This window comes from Corvus moneduloides, chromosome 1 (genome assembly GCF_009650955.1).
Source record: "Corvus moneduloides isolate bCorMon1 chromosome 1, bCorMon1.pri, whole genome shotgun sequence".
Taxonomy (NCBI): domain Eukaryota; kingdom Metazoa; phylum Chordata; class Aves; order Passeriformes; family Corvidae; genus Corvus; species Corvus moneduloides.
This window is the reverse complement of record NC_045476.1, coordinates 539172-552784: the sequence shown is the minus strand read 5'-3', so window position 1 is coordinate 552784 and position 13613 is coordinate 539172. Positions and strand designations below refer to the sequence as shown.

The following is a 13613-nucleotide window of genomic DNA, read 5'->3' as shown; positions in this document are numbered from 1 at the left end:
CATGCTGGCAGGAGAGCAGGGGCATTGCTGGGGGAGAAGGAAAGATCCCTTGGCCTCTGGGTACCGCTTGCCCCTTCCCATGGCGTGTGCCCACAGCGCTCCCAGAGCCTGGCCCACTTCTGTTGCCGGGAATCAGTCACCTTTGTCTCCTGCACCGAGCCAGGGCTCCCGGTGTAAGGTCCTCCCTCCCGATCTGCTCTGCCCCGGGATGCTCCAGGGCTCCTGATGCCCAATCCCCGCCAACTCCTCCTGTCTCTCCTGGGATACTCAGGACTCCCACCGCCTGACCCGCACACTCCCGCCATGCCCGGGTGCGTGGGCCGGCTCCGCTCTCCCCTGAGCCCTAGCGCGGCCGGTGCCCGGTTGTGCTCCCACGACCCTCCCCGTCTCCGGGAGCCGTTCCCGGCGCTGCCGCAGCCGCCCGTTCCCCGCTCCACGTGCTCCCGCCGCCTGCGCGCCGCTTCCGGGGGCGTGGCCAAGGAGAACGCGGGATGGCAATGGGGGCGTGGCTACGCGCAGCAGTGGGCGTGGCCATGTAAATGAAGCCCGAGCTGAGGGCTCGCGGCTCCATTGGAGGCGGGGGCTGTGGGCGTGGCCACGCTGACGGCGGGGGGCGTGGCCGACGTGCGGCGCTGCGCGCGCGCGGTCGGGGCCCGGCGGCGGCAGCGGGGGGAGGGCGGGAGGGGGTGGGAGAAACCGGGCCGGGAACGGGCAGAAAAGCTCAGGATTAACGCTGGTTTAGAGCTACTAAACCCCGCAACATCCTACGTTAAAAAAAAAAAAAAAAAAAGGCCAACCCCCCCCCCCCCCCAACGACGAAGCAGGAGAGCCGCGGCCGCTGGGAGGTCAAAGGGCGGAGGTGAGGAAGGAGCCGCTTCCCGGTGAGGTGAGAAGGGACCGGGGCGGGCGAGGGCAGCGCGATCGGGTATGGAAATAACCCTTCACCACCCCCTTCCCTGCCTCAGTTTCCCCTCAGGCCCCTCCGTGCCTCAGGTCCCCCTCACGGCGGGCGCGCGCCCCCCGCGCTCGCCTCCCGCCCCCACATCCTCCCCCCCCTTCATTTGGGTAGAATTTGGAAGGAATACGTAAAAGGGAATGATGGGAAAGTGGAGTCAAGCACTCCAGTTTTGAAGCATTAAAGGTGCAAAGCAAAGAGGGGGGAGCGGAGGGAAAGGGTTAAATTCCCCCCCTCCCCCCGTGCTGCAGGACGAGGAGAAGATGCTTTATGGAAAAGGATTAAAACGAGGGGGTACGTAAAGGGAATGATGGGAATGTGGAGTATTTTATTCCATAGGGGTTTGTTGCTGCCATAAGGATTTTCTGCCGTGGTTCTCTGGAGACTTGGCTCTGTGCTGCGAGTCTCTGCCCTCGGGATAATCACCTGTCTTTGGAATTCAGTCGATATTCAGGAATCATCGACAGAGAGATGGAGAAAGTTTTGGGGCATCAGAGGTGCAAAGCGGAGAGGGTGAGAGGGAGGAAAGGGTTCACCTCTGCTGCAGGATCAGAATATGTTTTATGGGAAAGTATTAAAATGATGGGATATGTAAAGGGAACGATGGGACAGGGGAATGAGACACTCCATGAGGTTTGGTACAGGCTCACTGAGCACTTCAGAACCAGGAAGATTTGCTGCCCCGGTTCTCTGGGGACTTGGCTCTGTGCTCTTGCAGTTATCTTGCCCCCTGAATCACCCTAAACTTCGGGATTTGGTCAAAATTTAGGAGTCGACTTCCTCATGTGAGTCAGAATGAACATCTTTAATATAACAAGCAAGCAGCTTTTGGAATGCTGAGGCAGTTCTAGGGTTGTGTTTGGGAGAATCCCAAGGAAAGGACTCCGGAAAGATTTTGGCCTTAGTGCCAGAATCTCCTGAATGCAGCATCCACGTGTTTTTCCGGGTTGTTGAAAGACAAACCAAGTTTCTTTTCATGCAAGGGGCAGAGGGGAGGTGTGAGCTCCCTCTCTGTGAAACCAGAGCTGTGAGAGCAGGACTAGGGTGGTAAATTTGGGATTACACGTGTTGTTGTGTAATGCAGAAAGGAGATTAGCTGGCTGGGATTGGGAAGAGAGGAAAACACCCTGGGATGTTCCCTGAATGTGTGACACAGCCCCAGGAACTTCCCCCAAACCACCTCTGCTCTGTGTTTCCACGTACAACTTGGCATGGTTTATTTTTCCAATCGTGATTCAAATATAACATCCCAAAAGAGCCAAGAACAATCAGGATTTGTCTCAGGAGGGTTAAAATAGTATTTTAAGTGTCAGAATCCTGTGATGAATGAATTAGTCAGGCTCTCACTGGGTTACTCAACACGGTTTTCAGTCACGGGGTTGCTGGGCCTACCTGGCATCAGAGTTTGGATCATTACGCACCAAAACCTCCTTTTTTTCCCCCCCTCTCTGATTAGAATTTAAAAAGTAGAACAGGTACAGCTTGAGGAACAAAAATAGCATTACCTGCCTGTAGTGGGAAGTAGTAGGTGAGAAGCAGCAGCACAGCGCTTCCAGTAGATCCTGAGTCCTGGGAATCCTTTCAAGGGGATTCAAGGGAGCTGCAGGCCCCTTCCTCCCCTTTTACAAGAGACTTTCTCTAGGGGTTGTGGCTGGAGGTGGGGGGCACAGTCCCCTGTGCTGGGGAGCACGGAGGGACCGGTGGCACTCTGCACAAGGGGCTTGTGGGACTGGAAGGTGTAGAAGCAGCTCTCCAGGCGTTCCTGGGCTCTGATATCTGTGATTATAGTTCCTTTGAATCCCTTTCTCCCCCTTGTGCAGTGCTTTAAAGGGTGAGAAAGAAAGGCTTAAGGAACATGGAGCAGTTCTGTGGTGGTGCAGCTGCTGTTTCTGTGTCTGGAAGTGTTACTGCTCACATCCAAGATATGCAGAACAGGGAATTAAGGGTGGCTGTCTTGGAGGGAATCTTTTAATTCATGTCCTCAGGTGAAGACCCAGCCCTGATGGCTCAGAACAGCTGTGGCCTTTTGGCATAACTGGGAAAAAATAAAGTTCTCCTTCCAGGAAAAGAGTGATTTCAGCTGGAGTGAGAGTGTGGTGGGCAATGGGGAGGGGAGCAGAACTGCAGTTCTTTGGGGAAATCTGAATTAATCTTGTATGGAGCATTGTGGTAAAGGAATAATAGTTGGTTTGTTTACAAAAGACAATGTCCGAGTCAGGCTTTGGGACTTGCTGCCTGACAGAGGAATTTTGGGATTGTTTCTCCATCTGGAAGAAAGAGTGCAGTGATTTCCTAAGCCTGGCTTCCTAATTAGTGATGATTAGAAAGGAAAATGTTTAGTTCTGTGTGATGCTGGAGATGCCAAAGGCTCCTGCTCAGGGCTGGGAGCTGGTTAGTGTGTTCAGCCTTGCCCGGTGTTCTGCTGTAACCCAGAACCTGTGGAAAACCGATCCCAGGCAGGTGCGTCACCTTACAGGTGCTGTGTCCCTCTGGGCCTCTTGGGGCCCTTCACAAGCCCCAAAGATCTGGGAGTGCAGACTTTTGAACCATGGGAGCTGTCCTGATTAACACTTTAGGGGTTATTTCTGAGGGAACAATGCAGGGAAAGACGTGCTGAGGGTTATGTCTTAGTTTTTGTTTTTTATTTCATGGATAGATGGTCAGAATTATGGGGTTTGTCTCCCTTTTGTCATCCTTCACATCCTACCCGTGAGGGTATCCCTGGTAATTACATGACTGACAGCCAGAGCTTCCAGAATTCCAGAGTCCAGGCTGGAAACACCGCTGAAGCTCTAGCTGGGTCTGTGTGGAAAGGGAACGTGTTCCCCCGAGAGCCAAGGGCACACTTCTGATTTCCTGCCAAATCCACGAGTTTTGGAAACCCTTCACTTAACAGGAGCCCAACTGGTGCTACACCTCAGTCCTCCCTCTGAAATGGGAAGACTCTTGGTTTACATGTTTCCACAACGCATTTTTCAGGGAAATGATAGTGTGTAATGGATAAACTTCATTTGACCGAGCTCTAATTACAGTAAGTCAGGAAACTCCTGCCAGTGATAGCTGGACTTTGCTGCAGGGGTGTTTAATGGTACTCAAAAGCTGTTTCTGAGGGGCTGTCGGAGGGATTTTCTTCTAGGAGGCAAATGGACCCCATGTGGGCTGTGGGTTTGGAGAGCGCAGAATTCTGCTCGGACGGTTTACGTGGATGTGGCTTACCTGGGAAGGGTTTCGGGAACCTGCTGTCTGCTCCTGGGGCTGGAGCAGGGACCTGGCACAAGCAGAGCTGGAGTGGGCTGGGAAAGGAGCTACAATTCCTTCCATGGACAATGTTTGCCTGTCCTGGGCACTCCTGAAGCTGTTACTGTCCCCTTCAACTGTCCCTGCCCTGTCAAACTGTGGAGTGAAGCATGGAAACATCTGTTGTGGCACATCCCTTAAAAAAGGGTTGCAGAGAAGGTGCAGTTCAGGTATTCAGACATGAATTTGAGTTTTGAATTAGTTTGTTTCAGAAATAAACCCCAAACCATAGAGACAGAATGTGTTTGCCTACATTAAACAGGTTGGCTTGGTTTAGGTTTAATTTCCTAATACTGATCATTTACCACCCATGCTGATTTCTGTTCTGAAGGAGAGTTTTGAGCCAGGAAATGTGTCCTCTGCAGGGAGAGGAGCCCAGCCCTAGAGAAAGAAATGGGGAAGCAGTTGTGCTCAGTTCAGATCCTTGTTTGCTAAGGTGAAAGATAGTTGAGCAAGAGGGTGAATCTCCACAGGATGTGTTGGGATGGTGAATGGCTGCTCTGGGTGCTTCCCAGGTGAACTTTGCCTCACAAAAGCAGAGCTGGAGCTGGGCAGAAATTATTGAAGTGCTGATTTATCGTTGCTTTCAGCACTCCTGCAGTGGGGGTTATTCAAACCCAGAGGTGTTTCCGTTCCTCGTTTGAAGAGCAGCAAGGCCACAAAGGGAGGATTAAGATAAAATCAAACCTGACTGTCAGAGGGCATTAAGGGACACAGAATTATTCTGGGAATGTCCTCATGGCAGGAAGGTGGTGAAGGAAAGGAAAACTTAATGTCTGGCATCCCCAAAACGGGAGCGTTCAGCACCTTTTGACTCTTGGTGAGCAACTGGTGGTAGTACCAGGCTACAAAAAGGAAGAGCAGCTTTGCAAGCTGTCGTTTCAGGGAGGTATTTTTGTCTGTGTGCTCAAAGCACGGGCTAAAAAAGACCTGAAAAGCTTTAGGAGGCGTCTTTTGAGACATGGAAAGTCGGTGATGTTTTTAAAGCCTGGAAGAGAGCGAGCAGTTGGTGTGGGTGAGAGAGTGGGACAAAGAGAATGGGCGAGTAGTAGTCATCCTAAAATCCTGCAGCAAGTGGGAAATGTCTGAAGAGCACCTGACAAGGTACAGGGAGTGTGGAATAGCTGGTGCTGCTTTGCCACAGGTATTCCTTGGCAAGGTGAGTTTGCTCTTTCTAGGATAAGATACCAGGACTGTTTCTGGCTGCAGAAAAGCAGCTGTGGTCATGAATTCTCTAAGGTTTGATTTTTATCCAAATAAGAGTCTTGGGTAGGTGTCATTAAAACAAACCCAAAGCCTAAGAAGGTGCCAGTCTATGATAGATAAAGTCGTGGTTAAATAAATATTCAGAGCAGCAGTAGCACCCTTGTTAGTGGGCCTGGGTGTACTGAGAGGGGCACTGGGGGGCTCTGGGGGGCTCTGGGGTCTCACTCATCACTGAAGCAGCAGGACAGACTGTGCATATTCAAGCTGTAAATGGCATAAAGCAGGGAAGGGCTGCACATGTGACTCAGGAGTGAGAAACGGGTTTGAGCAATTAAACGTGGCCTGAAAATGGGCTGGTGATGAGGAAGGACAGTGGTGAGGTTGGGATTCAAGCAAAAATAGCCAGCTGCAGGCATCAGGATAGTTGATGAGGTGTAATCCCTAATTAAAGGAACCTGGTGACCTCCTGTGTGTGTGGGAAGGGGGAGGTGAAAGGTTCAGTGTGAAAATTGGTGGTGGCGGCTGTGGCAGCACTGTGGGAGCAGTTGGACTCCATGGACTCAGGCTTTTCCAGCCCCAGCAATTCCATGGGTCCAAGTACCCCTGCTGGGCTGGCTGGCTGGCTGTGCCCACTGGGAACAGAAGTGGGTTACACGGCACGGAGGGGCCCAGGGAAAGCGTTACCAAACCCTGTCTGACACCTGGGACCTGCGGACATTTCTCCGGCTGCTTAAGAGCAAATTGGATAAACATCTGTTGGGAATAATTGAGCATAGTTTGTTATGCTCTGAGTGAGGGCCACGAGGCAGAGCCCCCAGAGTCCCCTCCAGCCCTGTCTCCTTCCTCTCACTCTGACCTGTCATTGCTGACGGGGTTTTCCTGTGCTGTGGGTCCCTGGCCATGACTGGGGCAGGGTAAATGCAGTGGGAGAAGGGCCTTTCACTGCGGGCAGGGTGAGGGATGCTGTGTCCTTCAGTGCGAGCGGTGGTGGCCTTGTGTGATGCACAGAGAGCTGTCATGGGTGTGCTGAAGGGTTTAGCTGGAGTTTGTGTCAGTCACGTGCTTTGGTGGGGAGCGAGGGTGGCCTGGGCTCTTTGTCTCTTGTCCGTAGTATGAGCAGTGCTGGAAACTTCAGGAATGGCACTGAGCACGGATCACACAAAGTTAGCATTTCATGGATGACACAGAACCAGAGAATCATGGTTTGGCTTGGATGGGACCTTGAAGCTCATCTTGTTCCATTCCCTGCCATGGGCAGGGACACCTCCCACTATCCCAGGGTGCTCTGAGCCCCAGTGCCCAGCCTGGCCTTGGACACTTCCAAGGATTGAGCAGCCACAGCTGCTTCTTCCTGCCAGGGCCTCCCCACCCTCCCAGGGAACAATTCCTTCCCAGTCTCCCATCCATCCCTGCCCTCTGGCACTGGGAAGCCATTCCCTGTGTCCTGTCCCTCCAGGCCTTGTCCCCAGTCCCTCTGCAGCTCTCCTGCAGCCCCTTTAGGCCCTGCCAGGGGCTCGGAGCTCTCCCTGTGTCCTTCCCTTCTCCAGGGGAACATTCCCAGCTCTCCCAGCCTGGCTCCAGAGCAGAGGGGCTCCAGCCCTCCCCTCTGGACTCTCTCCAGCAGCTCCAGGTCCTGGTGCTGTTGGACCCCAAGGCTTTGCACAAGTCCAGGCAGATGATCCAAAAGCATTTTGCCTATTTTATACCCCACACAAGAGGCTTGGGCTGAGATGTTGATCCTGGTCTGGTAGAGAGGATTAGAAAATGGCACGAATAGAATTTCTACCTTCAGTAGAAAGGGAAGAGCGTTGCAGGTCTGTGCTGGGCAAGCTGTTTACACAAGGCTCCAGCCTGGAGTGAAGGATCGATGGAGTCCCTGGTGTCTGTGCCTGGCACTGGGTTGGGATCTATGGCCAGGAGAAGGGAACGGTGGGATTGCACAGCTGGGATTTGTGGGGAAGCTCTGAGATGTAACTGCACGGGAGTGTTGCATCAGTCTCTGATATTTTTAGGAGAAGGTGATTCCCCAGCCACTTGTAGAGCGTCTGCATTGATAAACAAAAAGGAGGAGATTATTCCAAAGGGATCACGTGGGATGCATTGCATAAGGACATTTGCCAGGGCAGGCTCCTGGCCTCTCTGGGTCCCTGTCTGGTTCCTGAGCGTGGCCAGGCACAAACGAGACCAGTCTGTTGGGCACTGGCAGCCAGTGCCATGCTGGGGACGAGAGGCTCGTGTCCGAGGGGCTCCTGGAGCCAGAGGGATCCCTGGCTTTGCTCAGCAGTGCCTCATGGCTCGCTCTTCCCGAGGTTTATCCGCTGGCTGCGTAACCCGTGTGACAGGGACAGTGTCCTGGGGAGAAGATTTCCCCGGCTTAGCCACGTGTTTATTTTGAGCTGCTGCTCTGTAGTTGGTTTGATGCCAAGTTATCCCAGGATAAAAGAGATGGCCCTTTCCTGCTCCGCTTCCTCGGGCCTTCCTAGGGCCACCTGGTGTCCACTTGCTGATAAAATCTGCTCCAGCTGGAAAAGCCTTCTGAAGCTGCTCTCTGTCTTTGAGCATCCTTGAGCTTCTCAGTACCTTTTCCAGTTCTCCTCTGAGGAATGCCCCGTGCTGTGTGTAGCACTTAGCACGTGTGAGGATGGATTTACATCCTGATTCCATTCCATTCTTAACAATTCCTAATGCACAGTTTCCTTTTTTATACTGCATCACGTCACACCTTCAGGGAATTAAGGATCAGGATCCCTGGACATTATTTTCCCTGTGTGCATCACATCCCATTTGCTGTAACTGGGTGATCCTTAAGATTCCTTCCCACCCAAACCATTCTGGGATTCTATGATTGTGGAGGTGGATCATTCCCAGCTGTACAGGGTTGGGCAAGAACTCTGCAGTGGAGAAGAACGGATTGGGAAATGTTTCCTTGTGTTTGGAATCTCTGTTCTTCATGTGCAAGGGAGCTTCCCTTGGCTAGATGCAACAAGGGGAGTGAACTTTGAAATTATGTTTTTTCTAAATTTGGATATTTTCTATTTTTGTCACAAATGCCAAGCTTCTGCGTTTCATGGCTCTGCACGTGGAACATCCCATCCTGTCTCATCATCCACAGCAACAAGCTGTTGTCTGGTGCTGTTGGGAGTACTTTGGGAAGGAAGAAAGGATAGAAACCACATTCACTGAATGACTTCCGAAACAGGAGTTGAACTGAGGTTCATCTCTTGTAGCAGAAAAGTTCAAAAATGTCCTGAAAACTGTTTTGGAAGCTGATTTTGAATGTCAGCCCCTGTTTTGGGAGCAGATAACTTTATCTGACATGTAGAGATTGTTGAAGTGTTCTCTTTGAATCTTTGTTGTTGTTGCTACTCCAACTTTTCAAGAGCTGTTTGTAATATGAGTGAAATACTACTTATAAAATGGGGTCTATTCCAGATAACCTCTGAATTTTTAAACTCAAAACATAAATGAATGTTGTACAGGGAGGAAAACAGGCAAAAAGAAATGGGGGAAAACTGGCAAAGTGGGGCAGAACAGATAAAATGAGGAAAGTTTGCACATTTTGGGGATTGAAATCTAGTTCAAAAACTTGTGTCAGACTTTCAGCACAGTTTTAGCCACAGAGCTGGAATGGAGGGAGTGGAGTCAGAAATGTCATTTTCTACCTTTTGAATATGGAAAGTACCCCTTCTGTGAAGGACAATCCGTTTAGGACTTGGAGGCTGTTCCGGAGCCTTGTTCCTGACAGCAGTGTTGGGATTAACCCCTTGCAGACAGTGGCCTCCCCGGGGTTAGTGCATGGCTGTGATTTTCCCATAGGAAGTGTTCTGTTCCTCGTGACCTCTGTGTCCTTTGGCAGCACAAAGCACGTTATTCTTCCCATGGGAATGCGAGGGGAGAACAGGACCTTGGTGTTAGAGCCCATTGTGCAGCATTTCTGTGAAGGAGGCTTGTCTTGAGGGAGGCTCTTGTTTTCCCACCTCTGAAGTCCTTAGGAATGTTCCCTGGCCCTCGCTGGGGGACAGTCCATGCTTGCTGAGGAGAGGGAGAGTTGGATTCCCGAGATCTGTGCCTCTCTCCCTCCCCTCCTCCCTTTGTGGATGGTGGGATTTGGGAGCTCCCAAGGCAGTGACACCAGTGAGTGATTGCTCAGAGATTCAGAGCCCTGAGCCACCTCCAGGGCCCAACAGAGGGCGAGAAAATCCGGGTGGTTTTCTGGGGTGTGAGTGATCCAGCATCTGTTTTCTGCATCTCCAGGGAACCCGAGACTTCCCTTGTTTTCGGGAGTGTCTGTGGTGCTGAGTTTGGGCAGTACCATGAAATCATCGCCATGGTGAGGGCTGAGGAGAGCTCGGAGCTGTTTGCAGGTCAAGGGGAGGCCGTGGATCAGCTGGGTTTGGTGATGGCTCTTCTGCTCTGTGTGTGCTGGGAAGAGCCCAGGAGTGTGTGAAGCACCTGTAACACCTACCTGGGTGTGAACGTGTCCCACGGGCTGGGGGACGAGGTGGCACATGGATACAAGGAGGCACTGTCCTGTTTGGACCCTCCGCTCCTGGCTCACGATCTGAGCTGGAGCCCAGATGAAATGTGTCAGTTAGAGCAGGAATTTGAGGTGTTCTGGCTGGTCTGGTCTCCAGTGGCATCAGTCCTGCTGCTTCCGTGTGTTCTGGGGCAACTCTGAAGGCAGAAGGTGTCTCTGATCCCCCAGGACCCTGTGTGGGATTGATGGATACAAGGCAGTGCCTGCAGCACCAGGAGGGGGAATTACTGCTGGTGGTCCCTGGCTTGCTGCTGGTGGTCCATCACCCACCTGGCCCTCAGGTGTGTGAGCATCACATTGAGCTGCTCCCTGGGCAACAACATGGACCAACCCAGTGACCTTTATAAATTCTCATTTTTAGTAAATTCTTCCTTCTTTCCCATTCATTCCTCCCCTGTCCTTCCCAGAACACAGCCTTGGCAGGAAAACTCCTCAAATCCCACATCTGCTCCGGGGCTGCTGCAGGGCTGAGCTGTTCCCATCTGCAGAGCAGGTGTGGACAGGCAGGTCAGCCCTTGGATGTGCAGATCCTGGTGGGATGCTGGAAAAGGAGGTGTGAGGGGCAGAGGGGCCATGTTGGGTGTGTTCCTGCTTTGCCAAGCTTGGGGTTGTAAATGGAAAATGCTGGGTTAAAATTCCCGTTGGAGGTTTAGATATAGGCAACATGATGGAGCAAATTATTGTATGTCTTGAAGTGCAAGAGAAATACTGTGGAATGGGGATTTATTTTGGATTTTTCCTTATATTTCCCCCCTCCAGGCTTCACTAGCTCAGCTGTGTGTTTTTATTACACCTAATGCCAAGGTCTGGTTCCAGAACATTTTGTGGAAAACTGAGGAGTTGACTATACCTAAAACCCCAGGTGACTGTGTCTCAGAAAGGGAAGAGTTTTCTACCTTTGTTAGTTTTTCCTCTAAGCTCACAGTGGGCTCTGCTGTGTTTCCCTGCCCTCAGTGTCCAGGGAGGCTCCTGGGAAGGCTGTAAAGCCTTTCAGACAGAAATTGAAAGAATTTGGAACATGTAACTATTGTTGAGTGAGATAAAAGCTTTTGTCTTGGGAAAAGTAGCAAGTTAGAGTTGATTTTTCCTGCAAAAAGAAGTTCTACATCTCTTCCTTCTGCTGGTCAGCCTTGTTTTTGTAAGAGTGCAGGGCATTGGAGCCAGGTGGGGTCGGGCTCTGCTCGCAGGGAGCAGGGACAGGAGGAGAGGGAACGGCCTCAGGCTGGGCCAGGGCAGGCTCAGGGTGGACAGCAGCAGGAACTTCCCCATGGAAAGGGAGCTCAGGCCTTGCCAGGGGCTGCCCAGGGAGGTTTGGAGTGGCCATCCCTGGAGGTGTCCAAGGAGTGACTGGAGGTGGCACTCAGGGCTCTGGGCTGGGGACAAGGTGGGGATTGGGCACAGCCTGGACTCGGTGACCTTGGAGGGCTTTTCCAAGCTCAGTGATCCTGGGATTCTGTGAGGTGTGTCCATCTCTTGTACCCGAAGTGAATCAGAAATGTCACCTGTGGTGCTGCAAGGTGAAAACATCCCAATGCCCTCGTGCTTCCAGGCAAACTTTGTCTTGGGTTTACAGTCATGCAAAAGGCAAGAAATTCTCCTTTAACATTTGTCCTACAATCAGCAGGTTTATTTTGGCTTAGATAATCTCTGTTTGCAGAAATGACTTGGAGCAGGAACAGTTCCTGCTGTTCACTCTTACGAGCTCTGTCACAGCATAAAGCAAATAAAGATGGCAGATTTTAATATGCAACCCCCCCCCCAAGTGATAAAGAAATCCTAGCTTTGGAATGCTCTGTGTTTTCTTATGGAATTCTGCTGTTGGACAGCAGGTGAAGAGAGTAAATACAAAATTTTCCTCCTTGAAATGACTAGAAATTGTTGCCAGTGTTGTGCTCCTCCCCAGAGCGGTTTTTGGCAGCTAAGGCTGGTCAGAGAGCCACTTTTGATGTATTTTTTGCCACAGGAGCAGCATATCCATGTTGTTCCTGAGTTCCTCGTGGAACAGGGATAGTCCAGTCCTGCCAGTGAGGTTGAGATCTGCTCAGTCATTTCATAGAATCAAGAAATCCCAGAATGGTTTGTGCTGCAAAGGACCTTAAGGATATTCCAGTTCCACTGCTGCCATGGCAGGAGCACCTTCCATGATCCCAGGGTTCTCCAAGCCCCAGTGTCCAGCCTGGCCTTGGACACTGCCAGGGATCCAGGGGCAGCCACAGCTGCTCTGGGCACCCTGTGCCAGGGCCTGACCACCCTCACAGGGAAGAATTTCTTCCTGAGCTCTGGAGATCTTTCTAAAAGGAGCTGATAATGTTTATTTCCCTTTTCTTTATCTGTTTCTCTCCCTTTGCCCTCCCCAGCTGGACCCAGTGCCTTCCCTGAAGGGCTGCCCATGCTGGAATTGCCCGAGCCGCTGCTGTATCCCGGGATGGCATCGAGGTGAGGGCGGCCGAGGATGACCCTGACTGAAAGGCTGCGCGAGAGGATTTCGCGGGCGTTCTACAACCACGGGCTGCTCTGTGCTTCCTACCCCATCCCCATCATCCTCTTCACAGCTCTCTGCATCCTGGCCTGCTGGTGAGTCCTCCCCAGATTTGTGTCACATAGGGCTGGGGAGGGCTGGGGAGGGGGTTCTTGGCAACATTCTCTCTTCTGGGCCCACCCAGAAGCTGGTTTTTTATTTAGACTTCATAGGTTTTGTCATCTCCTTCTGGGGGACAAAAGAAACAACAGGGATGAAGTGTCTTCTTGTGGTTTAGTAAGAAAGAACTAATTGAATGAGTGAAGTGAAGCAATAAATGAGATGAAAGTAACCCTTAAGCACCTGGTAGTGGACTCCGAACTCATCAATTAAAAATGGGGAGAAGGAAAGCTGATCTTTCTCTGCACACCTGCCTGTCCTGTGCTCCCTGGAGCCTGCACTCTTCTGTTTCATCCTTGGCACGCCCGTGTGGGACTATTGTAAATTCCCTACTCTCCTTATGGCCCCTAATTTGGATCCCTAGTTTGCAAGTGGATATAATCTTACTCCCAGGAATGTCACATGGGCTCAGAATCATTTCCAGCAGAGCACTGTGGGGCTGAGCAAACCTTCGTGCTCAGACCATGCACACATGTGAGCATACAGATTCTGTCTTGCAGGGTTTAACTCTCTTGTCTGTTTTGGGCAAAATAAACCCGATGTGATGATTTGCTCCCCTGTTTGTAGAAAAGCTCCACATGTGTTGCCACAGACACAGGTTTTTCTTTGAGCTGTGATGGTAACGGGCTGCTTTCACATCTCAGTTAAAACATTGTCAAAGGGAGGATTTTCACACATTAAAAACCTCTGAGGTGGCTTCTCCTGGCTGGAACCCTTTGTGGTTGTGAGCAGCAGTGGGGGTTTTGCACCTCAGCCCATGAGTGTCTGAGTGAAGGGACTCCTTCCTGGGAAGTAACACGTTTTGCCATGTGCTGAGGACTCAAGGATGGGCTTTGGCATGGATTTCCTGCTGGAATTGAGATATTTGTGCTCTTTGGAAGCGCTCCACTTTGCTGGGGTGGATTTCACTGATGCATCCTGGCCACTCCTCTGCAAAAACAAGTGAGGAATGACCTGAAGCTGTGAGAAGGAAGCTGGTG

The 13613-nt window shown here is 51.5% G+C and overlaps 1 protein-coding gene across 3 annotated transcripts in view; it reads left to right on the top strand.

Moving 5' to 3' along the window:
- The first annotated feature begins 682 nt into the window (after positions 1–682).
- Positions 683–13613, top strand: part of SCAP (SREBF chaperone) — a 42633-nt gene continuing 29702 nt past the window's right edge. For 2 of the 3 annotated variants that reach the window (XM_032117730.1, XM_032116040.1), the window contains exons 1-2: positions 683–886; positions 12353–12569. In XM_032117730.1, coding sequence (XP_031973621.1) covers positions 12448–12569 — 122 coding nt within the window. In that variant the 5' untranslated portion in view covers positions 683–886; positions 12353–12447. The remainder of the gene's footprint in view (positions 887–12352; positions 12570–13613) is intronic. The other variant, XM_032116895.1, reaches the window with a different exon arrangement.